At 42.8% G+C, this 19,932-nt stretch overlaps 1 protein-coding gene across 3 annotated transcripts in view; it reads right to left on the bottom strand.

The window, feature by feature from the left end:
• The window catches only part of LOC137384651 (uncharacterized), a 134,222-nt gene extending 122,849 nt beyond the window's left edge, over positions 1 to 11,373 (bottom strand). Inside the window, exons 1-2 of one of the 3 annotated variants that reach the window (XM_068058846.1) lie at positions 11,293 to 11,373; positions 9,226 to 9,353 (exon numbers count right to left, since the gene is read on the bottom strand). In XM_068058846.1, coding sequence (XP_067914947.1) covers positions 9,226 to 9,345 — 120 coding nt within the window. In that variant the 5' untranslated portion in view covers positions 9,346 to 9,353; positions 11,293 to 11,373. Of the gene's footprint in view, positions 1 to 9,225; positions 9,354 to 11,292 lie in introns of those variants that run through there. The other 2 variants (XM_068058847.1, XM_068058848.1) reach the window with 2 other exon arrangements.
• Between the last annotated feature and the right edge of the window lie 8,559 nt (positions 11,374 to 19,932).

Raw genomic sequence — 19,932 nt, 5'->3', positions numbered from 1 at the left:
CTGTTGCCCAGACCAATCTCATTAATTGAATCAGTGAGCACTCCCATTGTTTCTCTATTCAACTGTCTCTCAGATGCAAATGTGCAACCATGTTTTCAGCTGTTCAGCTCTGTTGCTCTTTTAAACAAGTTATGTGCAATGTCCAGTAAAAAAGGTTCAAGTAGTGTCCTATATGATGAAATTAATATGTTTCCATTTGGCAGGTGGGATTTCCATCACACCTCCACCCCTCGCTGAATGAAATGTGACATTAGGGGAGCATTTCATTATAAGTTAGAAGGAAGAGAAAATACAGGAGAGCAGACATGCATTTCTCTCATTCATTCTCATTCATTCAGAAATCTTAGAAATTGTTACAGCCTGTCTTTTCCTTATAGCAGTGCTGCTTTAAACTGCCCCTTTTACTTGAAGTGGGTCTGAGATAGTTATGTGTTCCCAAGGGGTTTAAAGTTTCTTCACTATCAGTTTGCAATACATTGGGAATGGACATCCCAATGAACATGTGATTTTTGAGGAGGTTTGGGGTTTGCACATTTCCATGATTGTCTAGGGTGCCCTTGTTCCTGTTGCGGTCTGCAGCAGGAGGGTTAGATTTAATTAGTTCTGGTTTGGGGATCTGATCATGGGTGTCAGCAGTGAATGGGTCCACTCTGACCTCACTTCCAGTGCTCTGGTGAGTCATGCAAGTGCTGCTCACTTCAGGGTTGGTTCCCTTTTCTCCTGACTGTGGGGGTGGATTCTTTGCTAATCTTCCCTTTGTCCTCTGGGACATGCCTGCTTGCAGGTATTTGTCCAGATTCCACTGCACTCCTCTGCTGCACTTCAACTAGGTGAGGCATCGCCCTCACAATTTTGCTGCCCTCTTGAGGACTTTCTTTGTCCTTGTAGGTTTCTGCAAATGCTGTTAGCAGTCCTGGTAGGGTGTGTCTGTTGTTTGCATTTACATAGGAGGATGTAGGGTCTAATTTTTCCAACTCTTCGGGGTTGGCTGACTGGACAGTAGGGGTTTTCATTTGGGAATCCTCTCGGATATCCTTTAACCTGTTCCCTTTGTCCCTTTTCCCCCTTGCATCTCTAACTTTTTGCCAGCCCTATGCCTGTCTATTCCCTTTTGTTCTCAGCAGGGGTCCCTTACAATTCACCAGCCCTCTGCAGGAGGGTTTCCCAAAAGCTAATACAGGAATTAGGGGTGCAGATTTCACTGCAGGTTGGGGTTTCCCCTCAAGTGGCAAGTTCTACAGTACTCCATTGCATCCTTGTGGAGTTTTGGCCAGTCAAACTGCTGTCTTATGCAGGCTTTGGTTTTTCGTATACTGACATGTACAACCATTGTCAACTCACGGGTCATTCTTAATATTTCTCTCCGGTATCTCCGTGGCACCACTAAATGGTGAACCACTGTCCACTCTTTATCCTCAGGTCTGTGAGGAGAACTCCATTTCCTCATCAGTATCTCATTCTTTAAATAGTAGCAATCAGGGACTCCCTCTGTTTCACTTTCAGACCGGGCACCCTGTGCTAACTTTCTCAATACTGAGTCAGTTTGCTGAGCCTCAGCTAGGGAAGATCCATTTAATCTATTCTCTGGGTCCTCTAACTTTCCAAAGAAAGTCTCAGACAGACAGACCCCATGATCATCTGCCTGCACTGCCAATTCAGTCTCCTCTGGGGTAGCTGGTTTAATCATGGCTGATTCACTACACATGCAGGGGAACTGCAGGGCACCATCTCCTGCCACTGCCCTGTCTCTCTAACCTCCTGCAGTCTCTCTTTCACTACTGGGGTGGGGGGGTGCGGGTGGTGCTACCACCTGCGCCCCCACCAAATCATTACCTAGGAGCAGGTCAACCCCGTCTACAGGCAAACTAGAGACAATCCCTACGGTAACCGCTCCCGAAACTAGCTCCCACTCCAAGTGCACCCGATGTAAAGTACGGGCGTACACTGCCCTCAAATATCATTCACCACCATTCTAGTATTTACTACACTCTCTGGGGGAATGTTCAGGCCTTTTCCCAGTAAAAAGGATCTAGTGGCCCCTGTATCCCTGAGGATTACTATGGGCTTGCTTGTCCCACTCAAGGAGTATGGGCTACTCTCCCTTCAGATACAAAATCCTGATAACCTTCAAGGCTGCTATTAAATTTTCCTGCACCCGCAGCAGTATGTTTTCTGGGCCTTTCTACTGCTGCAGTTAAAGCCACAGCCTGCTCGGCTACGCTTTCCTTCTGGGTCCCTTCTCCTTCACTGCGCGGGTGTGCCCTGATTAGCCCTACAGGCTTTCCCCGTAGTTTCCAGCAGTCAGTTCTTAGATGACCTGCCTTATTACAATGGAAGCACACAGGTCTCCAAGTCTCACTCCTACTTTCAGCACTATCCTTTTTGGCTGGAGGAGGGCTCCCTGTGTGTCCAAATTTTCTTTCTCTCCCAGGACTGCTTGGGCTCCTATCACCTTCCCATCCTTTGTCCTTTTCGGATTTGTGGGTGTGACTAGGAAAGGTTTTATCCTGGGGAACTGACTTGTACATTAGAGCAAACTCATCAGCCAGAACTGTGTCTTGCCTTGCTCTATGTACTTTTTGTTCCTCCACATGGATCATTATGGAGAGGGGGAGAGAGTTTTTAAATTCCTCAAGGAGAATTACCTCTCTGAGGTTTTCATAGCTGGGCTGCACTTTAAGAGCCCTCAACCACTGGTCAAAAGCCAGCTGCTTACTTCTCTCAAACTTCTTCTCTCAAACTTCAAGTAAGTTTGCTCAGCTTGCTTCCTGAGGGTTTGAAACTTTTGGTGGTAGGCTCCGGTAGTAGCTCCGAGGATGGCATTTTTTGTCAGTTCATAATGTGATGAACTCTGATCTGGCAACAGGGAATAAACCTCATGGGCTTTTCTTGTTAACTTGCCTTGCAACAGAAGAGTCCAGCTTTCAGGTGGCCACCTTAACTGCCTTGCAAGTTTCTCAAAAGTTACAAAAAATGCTTCCACGTCTCCCTCATTGAATTTTGGAATCAATTGGGAAAATTTTAAAAACTCAGCACACTGCTCCGTATTACTTGTATTCTCCATATTGGCCAGGCTTTCACTGTGGTTACTCTGTCACCTCCTAGTCAATTCAAGCTGCCTCAACATTCTTTCCTGTTCCTTCCAGAAATTTATTTCTCTCTCTCCCTGTCTTTCTTTCTCTCTCTCGTCTCTCTCCCTTTCTCTCTCTTTCTTTTGTCTTCTAATTCAAGTTTCCTCTGTTCCAATTGTATCTTTGCCAATATTACCCTGTTTGACTCGAATTCCAACCCTGCCTCTGATTCTTCAGATTCGAGGGAAAAATGGTTGGCCACTCGTCTTAGGAGTTCTGATTTCCTAGCTTTGGCACGGAAAGTGATCCCACACTGCTCAGCCATATTCCTCAATTCCTCCTTAGATAGTGCCTTTAACTTATCCCAAGTTACTTCATCCTGGCTTGGGGAGGTACGTGTTTCAGTCACAGACATATTAATATTTTAGCACACAAACCACAAGAAAACCTGTATTGAAGTCTTTTCTCTTTTTGATTGTGATCAAATTGATTTCCCACTTCCAATTTCTTGTTTGGCTGTGGGTCCAATCCAGATGCTAGCACCCAAATTTCTGTTACAACCGAGTGAGGAAGGGGTCTCAGGCTCCTCTCTTGCCCCTTTCCTGGTTTGGACGTAACAAGGTTTATCTTAAAAACACCGTGATTTTAGCTTAGAATATAGAACACGACCATGCTAGCATGCATACGCGATAAAAATACACAAAAAGAGACAGAGGAAGAGATGAATTAAGGGGGAACGTTTTTAAGTAATAGATGGAATTCAGTTACTGGTTCTGGGTTGGATGTAAAACCTTTGATTGAAGTTAAGTCTTGCAGTTCTCGTTGGGGTCCAGTGTACACTTTTAAACTTGTTTGGCTGGTGCCAGAAGGCAGCAGGAGTCTTCTATCTTCAGGCTTAAGTTACTTCTGTGGGTCCCTGGAACTTTGTGATGGAGAGAGAGAGGTGCTTTCTTCTTGAAGTTGAATTGTGTCTGTTCCAAAAACTGTTCTGTGAGCACAATTCTACAAGCCCCAGGTTGGGCAACAGGTTAGTCATGTGACTAGCTCCTTGTTTGAGATAGCCTCACCTGCGAGGTTTGTGGATTCCTCCAAGCTTACCACACATGGTGGGTGGGGGGGGGGGGGGGGGCGTGCACTAGAATGCTGGCTCTTACACGTTGTGTCTCTTCATCATCACTATTGATAAAACCCATCTGGCTAATTGAATCAGGGAGTACTCCCATTGTCTCTCCATGCAACTGTCTTTTAGAATGCAAATGTGTAGCCATGTTTTCAGCCACTGTTTTGTGGTCTTTTAAAACAAGTTTGCTCAATGTCCAGTAACAGTTCAAAAATAATGTTCCATATGACGAAATTAATATGACTCATTTTGGCAGGTGTGGTTTCCATCACAAGGGAGTGGATGGTCATGAAATATGTAACTGGCTGGAAATGGAAAGTGAGGAAGAAAGGAATGGGAAATAGTAATGAAGGGCAAGGTGAATGGATGGTAATAGTCAAAAGGGGACATGAACGGTAATGAAAGGGAGAGGGGAGAGAAAGAAGCTGGGAGAAGTGCTTTGGGGTTGAAGGAGTACAGAGAAAGGGAGCAGTATTTGTTGTGGGTAAGAGGAGAGTAGTGGATCTGTGCTTTGCGGGTGGAAAAGGGGAGTGCTTTGGAATGGGAGAGGAAGGAGAGTGCGAGAGGGAAGGGGAGGGAGAGTTCTAGCAGAGCCCTGGGGAAGGTTTGGGGAGGGGGGAGAGAAAGTAGGGTATCAGTTTAATGGGATTGGAGGGGGACAAGAATACTAGGTTGAATTGGTAAGGCAGAGGAAGGAGAATACCAATACAAAGTGGGAAGGTTGAAAAAAGTGTCTCCTGAAAGAATGGCAAATTGGATAGGGTACAGCGCCTATGAACTGGGTGCCTGTGTGAATTGGAAAGCAGGTTTTTGATGTTGGAGGTAGACTATTGAGGTAACTTTGGGGTAAGTGATTGTTGAAAATTGGAATGTCATGTTTTTAAGACTCAAAACTTATGAATTGTGAAGTGTAAGATGCTTAAGATCAAGTAAAATACATTGTTTATAATGCAAAGATTCAAAATTTTCCAAGGGACTGTGAGTTAGAAGGTTGAGGGTTCATGTCTCACACCAGAGATTTGAGCATATAGTCTAGGATGGCAATTCAGTGTATTACTGAGGGAATGCTGCACTGTCAGAGGTGCTGTTAAACTCAGACCCCACCAACCCTCTCAGGTGAATATAAAAAAAAATCAGAATGTCCGGCAGGTTCTCTCCAGAGTCCTGGCTAATATTTACCCTCAGCTAACATTACTTAAAAAAAACAGATGATCAGACCATTTTCATATTGCTATTGTGGGAGCTTGCTGTGTGCAAATTGACTGCCCCGTTTCCTGCATTATAACAGTTCTACACTTCACAAATAATCTATTTCAATGGTTGGAATGCACTTTGGGATATCCTGAGATTGTGAGAGGCGGTCTATAAATGCAAGTATTTCTTCCTTCTTTTTCAGATCCAGTTCATAGAGATACTGTACCCTATCCAATCTGACTTTCTTCAACCTGCACCTTTCAGTTCCACACTGGCTGCATGTAATTAGGCCACACCCGCTGCAGTATAACATCTGTCTGATGTGAAGCCAAGTTGAAAGAGTTCACTAGCGTTCCATGATGTCTTTTAAAACCTAATTTCAGGTTCTTTTTTGAAATGAGCACAGAGTCGACAGGGTCACATATTGGGAATTCGGGTGTGCAATCCCAAAGATTTTTCATCCATTAAAATGAATGCATAAAAAATCGAGGGGGTGGAGTGGTATTTCATGCAGTCCCAGTGCATCAAAAGAACTGTACAAGTACAAGTGTACCCCATTATTTCTGCTGTGCTGTGAGCAGATAGGCTTTGTTTATATTAAACAGATAACTGTGAGACAGCAGTACAGCAATACACTGATTACTGCTTGTGTAAGGAAGAGAAAGCACAGGGTTCTGCAGTTTTCTGAGTGAAAACACTCCTTGACTAGTCTACTATCATTTTTCAATAGCTTTATATGACCTAAAACAGGATATAAAACAATGGGAGGAAATCCTCAGTCTGTTTAAACATAAATTTACACATCTGTGGCTACGTGTAACCTTAAAGTCAACCACATTAATTCAGTTCGAAAAGCCAAGCGGGAGAGGTGACTTTTTAAAATTCACACAGAAACTCAGCTCCCTAACTTTTTGCAAACTTAATTTTTTTTTATTGTTGTCAAGATCCAATACATGCCAGAAAATCCAGAATCCCAATAGGGAAGCATATTTCCTGTTACTTCGTAAATGATTCAGGTGATTTTGTTTTAAGCCACAGCTGTCAAATGTCGAGCTAATAATTTGAGACTGATGTTCCATTGATGAAGACTTATCAAAGTGACATCTGCTACATACAAGCCTTAGAGACACTCCTAAAAAGCCCCCAATCAGACAGACTGACATCAACAACATGTATGCTGAGTATTTAAATATTTGTTACATGAAAATATAACTAAGGCTACTGAGACTGACATCTTCAAAACATCAGCATACACAGCACCTGGCAATCTGTAGAGTTCTTATCAAGACAAAAATCTCCCGTAGCAGCAAATTCTGCACTATATTCTCTCAGAATCCAAGCATTTTGTTTTAATGTTTCAAAATAAATCTGCTGATTTGAGAGGTGACATGAAACATTGAAATGTGAGTTCCCCAAATCTGTAGGAAGACTGGGAAGCTTGGCATTTTATTCAAATTCATTTTCGGGATATGGGCGTCACTGACAATGCCTGCAATTATTTCCCATCCCTAGTTGAGAGCTGGAGGTGGACCTTCTTCTTGAACTGCTTCAGGCTGCTGGTTCAGGAGCCCCAGGATTTTGAAGGGATGGCAATATATTTCTAAGTCAAGAAGGTGGAACCTAGAAGTGGTGGTGTTCCTAGCACTGTTGCCCTTGTCTTTCTAGGTGGTGAAGGTTGCAGGTTTGGGAGGTACTGTCGAAATGGAGAGTTAGGGAATATAGCCATTTGACTGCATTATTTCAAAGAAAATCATTTATCTCTCTATTTGTTATTGCCTTCTCCTGGAGGTTAGTTGTTTGAAAGGATAACAAAAAGAATAAGCAGATTCATTCTACATATATGAGATGAGCTATAGAGAAAGATTAGAGAAGCTTAATATTTATTATCAACAAAGAAACAATTAAGGAAGGGACCTACTCAAAGCATCAAACATATTAAATGGCATAGCTAAGTTAAAACCAAATCGTTTCTGCAGAGCAAGTCGAGAAAGTAGAATCAGAGAACTGGATAAATGAAAAGTAAATTTAGAATTAATATCAGGAAAAACTCCTTTACTCAAGCAATGAGAACTGTTTGGAATAATCAACCATGCAAGATAATGGGGAGAATAGCTATTGGGTCATTCAAATATAGGCCTTAATATGAGAATCCTATGTATTAAAAGAAACAGCATTGATGGGCTGAATGGTCTTTTCTCATTCCAATTTATACACAGCATACTGTGACATATGATGTGTACCTGTAATTATATACATGGTTAAAAGAAATCTTAGCTTTTTCATGTCTATGAACATCTTTTACAAGATCTCAGAATCCTAGCCGAGACACCATCGTTCAATAGAAGAGAAGCAAATATTTGAAAGGGAAGAGAAAAAAAAAGTGTGCGACAATTAATTTAGTTACATATCTGTTACATGATGCACTAGTTGAGTCCAATAAGTACGTGTGAGTGTTACTTGCTGGTTTAGAGATCGTGTTGTAACAACAAAGCCATTAGGATGTTCCATCATTCGCACCACATACATACAGACTTATTTCAAAGAAAATACATTCATACAAGTAAATACTTGCGAAATTTTACTTATGATTGTACTTTCTGGATCAAAAATCTGGAACTCCCTCCCTAACAGCACTGTGGGTGTATCTACACTTCACGGACTGCAGCGGTTCTAGAAGTAGCTCACCATCACCTTTTTAAAAATGTATTTGTGGGAATTGGGTGTCGCTGACTAGGTCAGCATTTATTGCCCATTCCTGACTGCCCTTGAACTGAATGGCTTGCTAGACCATTTCAGAGGGCATTTTAAGAGTCAACCAGATTGCTGTTTGTCTGGAGTCACATATAGGCCAGACCAGGTAAGCACAGCAGATTTCCTTCCCTAACGGACATAAGTGAACCAGATTGGTTTTTATGACAATCGACAATAGTTTCATGGTCACCATCAGACTAGCTTTTAATTCCCAGATTAATTGAATTCAAATTTCACCATCTGCCGTGGTGGGATTCAAACCCATGTCCCCAGAGCAGTAGCCTGGGTCTCTGGGTTACTAGTCCAGTGACATTACCACTACGCCTGAAGGGAAATTAGGGACGGGCAATAAATGTTGGCCTTGCCAGTGATGCTTGCATCCAATGAACAAATAAAAATTCTTTAAAAAAATGTTTTCACTCCTGCCCCTTTCACTGCCTCTTTGTAGAATTTAATATCAGGACTCTACCCATCGCCCTCAAGATGGGGAATGTGAGTAAAACAATTCCTACTTTGCAGTTGATGTGTCAGTTTTTCTCCCATTGAGCATGCAGCTCATCTGAAAACAGTGAAGGGACAGAAAGTCCCTTCAAATCTCCGATTCCACAGGCATTTTGGCTGTTACAGTGCACATAGGTTAGATCATCTCAAATGATTAAAAGATTGAAAGGTTAGCATTTTTATTTTATTTATTTATTTTTATTTAGAGATACAGCACTGAAACAGGCCCTTCGGCCCACCGAGTCTGTGCCGACCATCAACTACCCATTTATACTAATCCTACATTAATTCCATTACCCTCTCACATCCCCACCTTCCCCTACCACCTACCTATACTATGGGCAATTTATAATGGCCAATTTACCTATCAACCTGCAAGTCTTTGGCTGTGGGAGGAAACCGGAGCACCCAGCGAAAACCCACGCGGTCACTGGGAGAACTTGCAAACTCCACACAGGCAGTACCCAGAATTGAACCCGGGTCGCTATATTGTGCCTTTCTCAGCCTCAGGATGTCCCATAATCAGGGCACAGCAAGCAAAATAAAAATTTGGAAAATCATTTTGAGGAACCCTTTTCAGTACTGTACCGTCTTTCCAAGCTGGTCTGTCATGCATTTCACATTTTGTATGTAATGACAGAATCGTTCATTCAGCTCCTGTAGCTGAGCCTTCTCAGACCATTGGTTACTAGATCCACAATCGGCCATCTTGTTAGCTGCAGAAAACAAGTGATTCAATTTACTAAAATGCAATTCAGATAACTGGAACAATGCCACAAACTCTGGATTCACAATATCAATCCTGCAGGAATGTACCCATACTGCATTTTAACCTGACACTAAGGCTACAGTTAGATTGCCCTGAGGCTGTGGGTTGTACAGGAGCAGCCAGGGCAATCAGCTGTAGCAGCAATAGGTAACCCTCGTCTTCCCGGGATTCATCCTGATACCAGCCTGGCCTCTGCAAAAACAGAGTCGGAAAGATGAAGGATTCCCGGCAGGCACCAGTTCATAGTACTGTGCATTGCATAGTTGCAAATTAAGAGACTGGAATTCCTTTCTCTTCAAGAATTTTATAGGTTCCTTGAATGGGATCTGGATGGGTTCCACCTACACCACCCTGAATCTTGGGAAAGCCAACTCCTTGCTGCTGAAGCTGAGATAAGCTGCAAGCTGAGAAACACATTCTGACCACCAGACACTACCACCTGGGCACATAAATCTTCATGTTTCTAAACCATGGTCACCAGACCCTTTTCATGCAAATACCTCAGAATATCAACATCTCACCTGAACACTTTATAAACATAGACTGACACTATGCTTATATTGTACTCCACAATGTTTCAGGACCTGACACTGGAGTTGTGTCACCTCTGTCCTTTGATCTGCAGCTGAAGCCATGGCAATATAAATAATATGTAGAAGTGCTAAGAAAGATAACTAATGCTACATCAGGTGTTAGCCTTAGCTCCACAAGCAGCAATGAGATAAAGTCCAGATAATTTGTTTTATCTCAGGACACTGGGAGAACAAAGAAGAACAAAGAACAAAGAACAGTACAGCACAGGAACAGGCCATTCGGCCCTCCAAGCCTGCGCCGATCTTGATGCCTGCCTAAACTAACACCTTCTGCACTTCCGGGGACCGTACCCCTCTATTCCCTTCCTATTCATATATTTGTCAAGATGTCTGTTAAACGTCGCTATCGTATCTGCTTCCACCACCTCCCCTGGCAGCAAGTTCCAGGCACTCACCACCCTCTGTGTAAAAAACATCCCATCTAAACTTTGCCCCTCGCACCTTAAACCTATGTCCCCTAGTAACTGACTCTTCCACCCTGGGAAAAAACTTTTCACTATCCACTCTGTCCATGCCGCTCATAACTTTGTAAACCTCTATCATGTCGCCCCTCCACCTCCGTCGTTCCAGTGAAAACAATCCGAGTTTTTCCAACCTCTCCTCATAGCTAATACCCTCCAGACCAGGCAACATCCTGGTAAACCTCCTCTGTACCCTTTCCAAAGCCTCCACGTCCTTCTGGTAGTGTGGCGACCAGAATTGCACGCAATATTCTAAGAACATCTCTGCTTTTCTTCTAATTGGCACTATGGGATCATTTACATCCATTTGAGAGGGTAGACTGGGCCCCTTGTTCATGATTTCTCCACTTAAGAAAATAGTTTCTCTGTATCTGCCCAGTGAAATATATCCTTTATCATTTTAAACACCGAGAACAGATCATCCCTCAATCTTCTGTATTCAAGGGAACAAAAGCCAAACTTATATAATCTGCCCTCACAATTTATACCTCTGAGCCCTGGTATCATTCTGACACTGTACGTTGTATTTTAAGAGTTGCTAAGACCCCACAAGATATATAGGCTTAAGGCTATGTAGAGACAGCTGCAGACTGTCTGTCTTTACTATGGGGTGTTGGAACTTTATCAGATACTGTTGTAAATGGGTTTACCCCCCCCCCCCCCCCCGCCCCCCAGAAAAACACACAGGTAAAGAGGTCCTGGCAGCAGAGAGGGAGCAGACATGTGCCAGTGTGCAGACAGATCACTAGCCCAGCCCTCGCCCCCCAGCCTGCCCCCTGCCCCCCCCCCCTCCCCCGGTCCCTGATACAGCTGCAGGGAGATGGGACTTTACCCGCACCGACGCCGGCTGCATTGCCCCGCTCTGCCCGCTCTCCGGCTGCCGCTCCGGGGCAACACCGGCTTTGCCAGCGCCGTTTGTTGACCGTTTCCATGGAGCTGAGGCTGGCGGAGATAGGGAAGGAGGGAGGGCTGTCACCGCACCCGCTCCCTGGTACACGGGAGGACAGCGAGTGGGTCCCGGGCCCGGGACACCTCACCTGGCCAACATTTTCAGACTGCACGAACCCGGGGCTACAGGTCCACCCTGCAGCCTGGCACTGCCAGTCTAACCACCCAGCGTCCTGTGTCTCTGTCTGCCTATCCCTCTGTCGGTCTGCTTATCCTCTTACCTGTCTGTCTGTCTACCTACCTACCTAATAGTCTCACTATCTTCCTATCTGTCCATCTAGCTGTCTAACTACCTGTCTGGCTACCCACCTGTCTACCCATGTAGCTATCTATCAATCTATTATAAATGACCCTTAATTTACAAATGAACATCTCTATATGCATCATTTAGAATTATATTAATCTTTATGTATGCATATGAGACAACTAAAGAAATGCTTGTTACTGAGAATATTGTTATTGATATTGAGACTTTAGAAAGGATGCAGAGGAGGACCACCAAACTAATTCCCAGTTTCAAGCATCGCAGCTACCCAGGTAGGCTCAAAGAGCTGGGTGGCTATATTTTAGAGAGGCATAGAGTTAGGGGTGCTTGAGGTTTATAAGAGAATGAAGGGATTAGACTCTATGTGTTTAGACCTTGAGTTTCGACTGAATAGGTTAGGGAGGATTAGGCATCATCCTTACAAGTTATACAAGTTATTAAGTTGGATGTCAGACAGTGGTTTTATTTCCAAAGATTAGTGGACCTGTGCAACAGGCTAGCAGTTCATGCATGAACATTGATTTACTTGATTCCTTCAAACGAGAGCTGGACCTATTTCTGCCTGAGGTAGAGATCACCTCGTATAATCAGGATCAGAGTAATCTCCTGGATGAATTTCAATTGCCTCAGCAGGTCGCAGAGGAATTTTCCAGATTTCTTGTCAGTAAGTGGCCCTGGCTTTTTAATCAGTTTTTTCACATCTCTCAGGAGATCACATGGCTTTTGGGTGGGGTGGGGAGTGCATGTGTTGTGATGCACCACAGTTATGTTGGACAGACTGGATGAAGCAGAGGGTCTTTTTTTGTCTGCTATTGTTTGTATCTTTGTATTTAATCCCACACTGTGCTCTGGATGAGAGCTGATTCTTTATAAGTACAAGTCTGAGGGATCATGTTGTGTCGGGCCCACTGTGAGTGAATTCTACCCATCACCAATCATGCAGATTTACTACCACAAGTACACCAAACATTTAATGTTTCACAACCTACCTGTGCTTGAATTGAGATGCGCTCTTGTATCAATGGCAGTATAAATGGGAGCATAAGGCTAGAAAAGATCCGAAGCCTAGAATGAAATGTTAAGTTCCATTAAGATGCCTGAAGACTAAAAGTACACATCAGGATGGGAGTCAAGTATAAATACCAATCATTTACTCAGAAACCATTCCTTCTAAGTGCAAAAAAAAATTCTTGATTGATTCCATATTCCCAATATTTCTAAATTATTGCCTTGTCTCTTTAAGCTTTCTCCATGCATTTTAATGAAAGAATGAACAGCTGTCGAAATGTCTGTGTCTCTGCTAAATGTATAATGTAATTGATTGTCATGAGGGACACAGAAGTATTTGCCTTCTGATTTTCTGCACTTCAATGTAAAAGGACTAGCCTTCTCTCTGCATATTTCCATGAATTCATCATGTGGAACATTACAGGCACCAAAGTCAATGGTCACAATGCTTTGATACGCAAATTACTGTTGTACCTGGCATAGTTTTTTTTATTGTTTTACATCACTTCTGAAATTTAGAGTCATAGAGAGATACAGCACTGAAACAGGCCCTTCAGCCCTATGAGTCTGTGCTGACCAACAACCACCCATTTATACTAATCCTACATTAATCCCATATTCCCTACTACATCCCCACCACCTACCAACACTAGGGGCAATTTACAATGGCCAATTTACCTATCAACCTGCAAGTCTTTGGCTGTAGGAGGAAACCGGAGCACCCGGAGGAAACCCACGCGGTCACAGGGAGAACTTGCAAACTCTGCACAGGCAGTACCCAGAACTGAACCCGGGTCGTTGGAGCTGTGAGGCTGCGGTGCTAACCACTGCACCGCCCCAAAAAATTCCAGATTTATTAATTAAATTCAAATTTTACCATCTGCCCTGGTGGGATTCAAACCCATGACGCCCAAAGCATTAGTTCAAGTCTGAATTACTAATTCAATGACATTACCACTACACCACCACCTCCATTAGCTCAAGTCCTTTTCTGTTCTGCAGCTCAGTGTACACCATTTCATATAAAGGTGAGGGGAATCTAGAACAAAGGGACATCACCTTAGAACTAGAGAAAAGCTGTTCAAAGATGATGTCGGGAAGCATCTCACACATAGGCCAGTGAAAATCTGAAACTTTCCCAAAAAGCTGTTCAGGCTGGGGATCAATCAAACATTTCAAAACTAAGATTGATAGATTTTTGTTAGACAAGGGTATTAAGGTTGCAGAACCAAGATGGGTGAATGGAGTTAAGATACAGATTAGCCATGATTTCATTAAATGGTGGAACAAGCTTGAAGGGCTAAATGGGCGACTGCTGCTCCTTTGGCACCCTCTACATCAAGAATGAACTTTATATAGCACCTTTCACAACACAGAATGCCCCAAATTGCTCCACAGCCATTAAGGTATTTGGAAGTGTAGGCACTGTTATAATTCCCACAAGCAGTAGTGTGATTAATGACAAGATAATCTGTTTTAGTGATGTTGGCTTGAAGGAGAAAGATTGACCAGGACACTGGAAAGAACTTCCCTACTCTTCTTCCAACAATGGCTTGACATCTTTCACATCTACCTGAGATAGCAGATGAGGCTGCAGTCTCATCCAAAAGGTAATCTCTCCGACAGTGCAGCATTCACTTAGTGCTACACGGAATTATCGACCTATATTATGTATTTGGAACATAGGAGCAAGAGAAGGCCAGTCAGCTCCTCGAGTCTTCTTTGCCATACATGCCATACAGATCATGGCTGATCTGCACAACTGCTATCCTTTGTGTGGAAAAAGTGTTTCCTGATTTCACTCTTGAAAGGCCTAGCTCTAATTTTAATTTTCCCACCAGAGGAAATAGTTTCTCTGCACCTAACCAATCAAATCCTTTTAATGTTTTAAACATTTCATTCAGATCCCTCCGCCCCCCCTCCCCACCCTCCCCCCCCCCCCCCCCCACCCCCCACAATCTCGGATATTCAAAGGAAGAAAGACTTGCATTTCTGTATCACCTTTCACAACCTCAGGAAATCCCCAAATGCTTTACAACCAATGAAGTACTTTTTGCAGTGTAGTCACTGTTGTAATGTAGGAAATGCAGCAGCCAATTTGTGCACAGCAGGATGCCACAAACAGCAATGAAATAATGACCAAATAATCTGTTTTTTCTTAGTGAGTACAAGCCACGATTATGCAACAGGGCTTTATGATTTAACCTTCTAAGGCCTGGTATCATTCTACTGAATCTGTGCTGCATTCTTTCCAAGGCCAATATATTCTTTCTGAGATTCGGTGCCCAGAACTGAACTCCAGATGGGGGTCTGACTAATTCTCTATACAACTGAGCATATCTTCCTTTTGTATTCCAACTCCCATGAAATGAAGGCCAACATTCCATTAACATTTATGATTGTTATTTGTACTTGTCTACTGGCTTTTGATGGTTTGTGTATTTGGGTTCCCAAATCTCACTGCTTCTCTACAGTTCCTAGTTTCTCACCATTAGAAAATGTTGTGATTTATCTTTCTTGGGTCCAAAATGGATGATCTCATACTCGCCACATTGAACTCCATTTGTCATACTTTTGGCCACTCGCTTAATCTGTCAATGTCCCTTTGCAACTTCATTCTCCCATCTGCATTATTTACTGTCCCTCCTAACTTAGTGACATCTGCAAACTTGGATATACAACTCTCTATTCTTTCATCCAAGTCATTAATAAATATGGCGAAAAGTTGAGGCCCCAAAACAGATTCATGGAGAACACCACTTGTCATATCCCAGCAATCAAACTACCTACTTTCAGTTTCCGACCTCCCAACCAATTTTCAACCCATTTTTGCTAATAATCTCTCTTGTGGAATTTTATTGATTGCCTTCTGAAAGTCCATACAGCTAATATACATAGACCTTTTATCTACGATGTTAATCACCTCTTCAAAAAATTCAACTAGGTTATTCAGGCATGAATTACCCTTAACAGAGCCATACTGGCTCACTCTGATCAGTTTCTATTTGTTCAAGTGCTCAGTCACAGTGCTGAGTGGGGCCTGATCCCATGACCTTTTGACTGAAAGATCAGAGTAATACCAACCAACTGAGCCAAGGCTGACATTTATACTAGAAACTTCAGTGTATCTGATACAGCAAAAACAGATAGAGAAACATAGATTCTTTACAGAGATATGTAGACAGGCTGTACTGTCACATTATGTTCATATCATCTGACTAGTTGATGCACAAAATGTGGTGCCTCTGGGGTCCGACTTGAGGCTGTGCTGAATAAATCTAGACAGTTGGAATAAAGCTGTAATTTTTGTTTCAGCCCTGCCAATTTGGTTGAATAATGTGACATGCTGAAGTAACATCCCGAACACTGTTGGATAATTCTTAACCCTTTGACCAAGCCCCAATTTAAAATTAGAGGCGCAGATGCTATTATTTATTAAGGCTTCTCCTAATCTGTAGATAATGCCACTGAATTTCCAATTCAGCGTGTAGATTCCAAATATCCTCTTTATGAAAATTAAGGCCAATGGGAATAAAAGAAAAATACTTTTGCAGTAATTGTTTCATTAAAGCAAGATTATTTTGGGTAATGCCACATGCACAGGCTTGTGAAAATACAGCGTAATTTGTTTGAAACAGCACGACTGGACTAGGATTTCCCAGAGCCAAAGATAATAGGCCATCTGTATGCCAACCAGTTAATTGGCTTTCAGGTCTGAGAGACACTCCAGTTTGTCTGCCACTGGTTGAGAGCAAGTTCACGCAATTTGCGGCTGAGACATGGAAAGGGAATAATAATAACGTGGCAGAATGTTCATCCTTGAGAATGAACAGATTTGCAATTATATAGCATTTTTCACATCTTCTGGTGCCCCAAAGTGCTTCACAGCTATTTTTGAAGACTTGTCACTATTGTAATGCGGGAAAAGTGACAATCAATCCGTGCACAGCTAGACCCCAAAGGCAGCAGTAAGATGAATGAGTAGTTCAACTTTTTTTGGTAGCGTTTGCCAGGCCACTGAGTGAACTTGCTGCTCTCCTTTGAAAAAAATTGCCAAGATCTTTTATGGGCACCTGAACAGACAGACATGGTTTAATAAAAGCAAAATACTGCAGATGCTGGCAATCTGAAATAAAAACAAGAAATGCTGGAAATACTCAGCAGGTCCGGCAGCATCTGTGGAGAGAGAAGTAGAGTTAACGATTCAGGTCAGTGACCCTTCTTCAGAACTGACAAATATGTAATGTAAAAGGTTTTAAGCAAGTAAAGCAGGGGTGGGACAAGAGATAACAAAAGAGAAGGTGTTGATAGGACAAGGTCACAGAGAATAACTGGGTAGAGCTGAGAAACACTAAGAGGCAAAAAACGTTAGAGGGGGTTGTGTATAGACACCCAGACTGTAGTGGTGATGTTGGGAATGGCATTGAACAGGAAATTAGAGATGCATGCGTTAAAGGAACATCTGTAATTATGGGTGAATTTAATCTGCATATAGATTGGGCAAATCAAATTAGTCACAATACCGTAGAGGAGGAATTCTTGGAGTGTATACGGGATGGTTTTCTGGACCAATACGTTGAGGAACCAACTAGAGAACAGGCCATCCTAGACTGGGTATTGTGTAATGAGAGAGGAATAATTGACAATCTAGTGGTGCGAGACCCCTTGGGGATGAGTGACCATAATATGATAGAATTCTTCATCAAGATGGAGAGTGATGTAGTTGATTCTGAGACAAGGTCCTGAATCTCAGTAAAGGAAACTACGAAGGTATGAGGTGTGAGTTGGCCATGACGGAGTGGGAAACGTTAGTTAAAGGCATGACGGTGGATAGGCAATGGCAAACATTTAAAGAGTGCATGGATGAACTGCAGCAATTGTTTATCCCTGTCTGGCGCAAAAGTAAAACGGGAAAGTTAGCCAAACCATGGTTTACAAGGGAAATTAGAGATAGCATTAGATCCAAGGAAGAGGCATATAGATTTGCCAGAAAAATAACAGACCTGAGGATTGGGAGCAGTTTAGAATTCAGCAAAGGAGGACCAAGGGATTGATTAAGAAGGTGAAAATAGAGTACGAGAGCAAGCTTGCAGGGAACATAAAAACTGACTGTAAAAGTTTCTATAGATATGTGAAGAGAAAAAGATTGGTGAAGACAAATGTAGGTCCCTTACAGTCAGAAACAGGGGAATTTATTATGGGGAATAAAGAAATGGCTGACCAACTAAATGCATATTTTGTTTCTGTCTTCACAAAGGAGGACAGAAATATCATACCATAAATGTTGGGGAACACAGGGCTTAGTGAGAGAGAGGAACTGAAAGAAATCAATATTAGTAGAGAAATGGTGTTGGGGAAATTGATGGGACTGAAGGCCGATAAATCCCCAGGGCCTGATGGTATGCATCCCAGAGTACTTAAGGAAGTGGCCCTAGAAATAATGGATGCATTGGTGGTCAACTTCCAAGATTCTATCGACTCTGGAACAGTTCCTACAGATTGGAGGGTAGCTAATGTAACCCCACTATTTAAAAAGGGAGGTAGAGAGAAAGCAGGGAATTATAGACCAATCAGGTAATGGGGAAAATTCTAGAGTCCATTATGAAATATTTTATAGCAGAGCACTTGGAGAACAGTGATAGAATCGGACAGAGTCAGCATGGATTTACGAAAAGGAAATCACGCTTGACAAATCTACTAGAATTCTTCGAGGATGTAGAGTTGATGAGGGGGAGCCAATGGATGTGGTTTATTTGGACTTTCAGAAGACTTTCGACAAAGTCCCACATAAGAGATTAACATGTAAAATTAAAGCGCATGGGATTGTGGGGTAGTGTATTGCGATGGATAGAAAATTGGTTGGCAGACAGGAAACAGTAGGGATAAATGGGTCTTTTTCCGAATGGCAGGCAGTGACTAGTGGGGTACCGCAGGGATTGGTGCTAGGACCCCAGCTATTCACAATATATATTAATGATTTAGATGAGGGAACTAAATGTAATATCTCCAAATTTGCAGATGACACAAAACTGGGTGGGAGGGTGAGTTGTGAGGAGGATGCAGAGAGGCTTCAGGGTGATTTGGAGCAGTTGAGTGAGTGGGTTAATGCATGGCAGATGCCGTATCATATGGATAAATGTGAGGTTATCCACTTTGGTAGCAAAAACAGGAAGACAGATTATTATCTGAACAGCTAGAAACTGAGAGGGGGGAATGTGCAGCAAGACCTGGGTGTTCTTGTACACCAGTCGCTGAAGGTAAGCATGCAGGTCCAACAGGCGGTAAAAAAGGCAAATGGTATGTTGGCCTTCACAGCGAGAGGATTCGAGTACAGAAGCAAATATACTTGGTGAGACCACACCTGCAGTTTTGGTCTCATTATCTGAGGAAGGATGTTCTTGCTATAGAGGGAGTGCAGCGAAGGTTTACCAGACTGATTCCTGGGATGGCAGGACTGATGTACGAGGAGAGATTGAGTCAGTTATGATTATATTTGCTGGAGTTCAGAAGAGTGAGGGGGATGTCATAGAAACCTATAAAATTCTAACAGGACTTGACAGGGCAGATGCAGGAAGGATGTTCCCGATGGTGGGGGAGTCCAGAACCAGGGGTCATAGTCTAAGGATACAGGATAAACCATTCAGGACTGAAATGAGGAGAAATTTCTTCACCCAGACAGTGGTGAGCCTGTGGAATTCACTACCACAGAAAGCAGTTGAGGCCAAAACATTGTATGTTTTCAAAAAGGAGTTAGATATAGCTCTTGGGTCTAAAGGGATCAAAGGATATGGGGCGAAAGCGGGAACAGGTTACTGAGTTGCATGATCAGCCATGATCATAATGAATGGCGGAGCAATCTCGAAGGGCCAAATGGCCTACTCCTGCTCCTATTTTCCTATTTTCTATGTTTCTAACTGGCCAGGAGGTCATGGAACAAAGGCAAATTGTATGTTAGTGGTGTGCTGAAAGACAAAGCATTAGTAGAGAGAGGGTGTGAATTGATTGTAAAGCACAAAGCACTCCAAGCACAAACACTAAAATTTTTTTTAGAAAAACAGAAACAGTGGGTAGGCACAGTGGAAACAAACTAATCAAACTAAAAAATAAATAAATAAAATAACTAAAGAAAAAAGAAAAAAAGAAAAAATAACTAAATGTAAAAAGGTGGGGGGGGGGGGGGGGGGCCGTCATGCTCAGAAATGATTGAATTCAATGTTCACTCCGGCAGGCTGTAGTGTGCCTAATCGGTAA

The sequence above is a fragment of the Heterodontus francisci genome, chromosome 27 (assembly GCF_036365525.1).
Source record: "Heterodontus francisci isolate sHetFra1 chromosome 27, sHetFra1.hap1, whole genome shotgun sequence".
NCBI lineage: Eukaryota > Metazoa > Chordata > Chondrichthyes > Heterodontiformes > Heterodontidae > Heterodontus > Heterodontus francisci.
The sequence above is the reverse complement of the archived record's forward strand: the minus strand, read 5'-3'. Positions and strand labels throughout refer to the sequence as shown.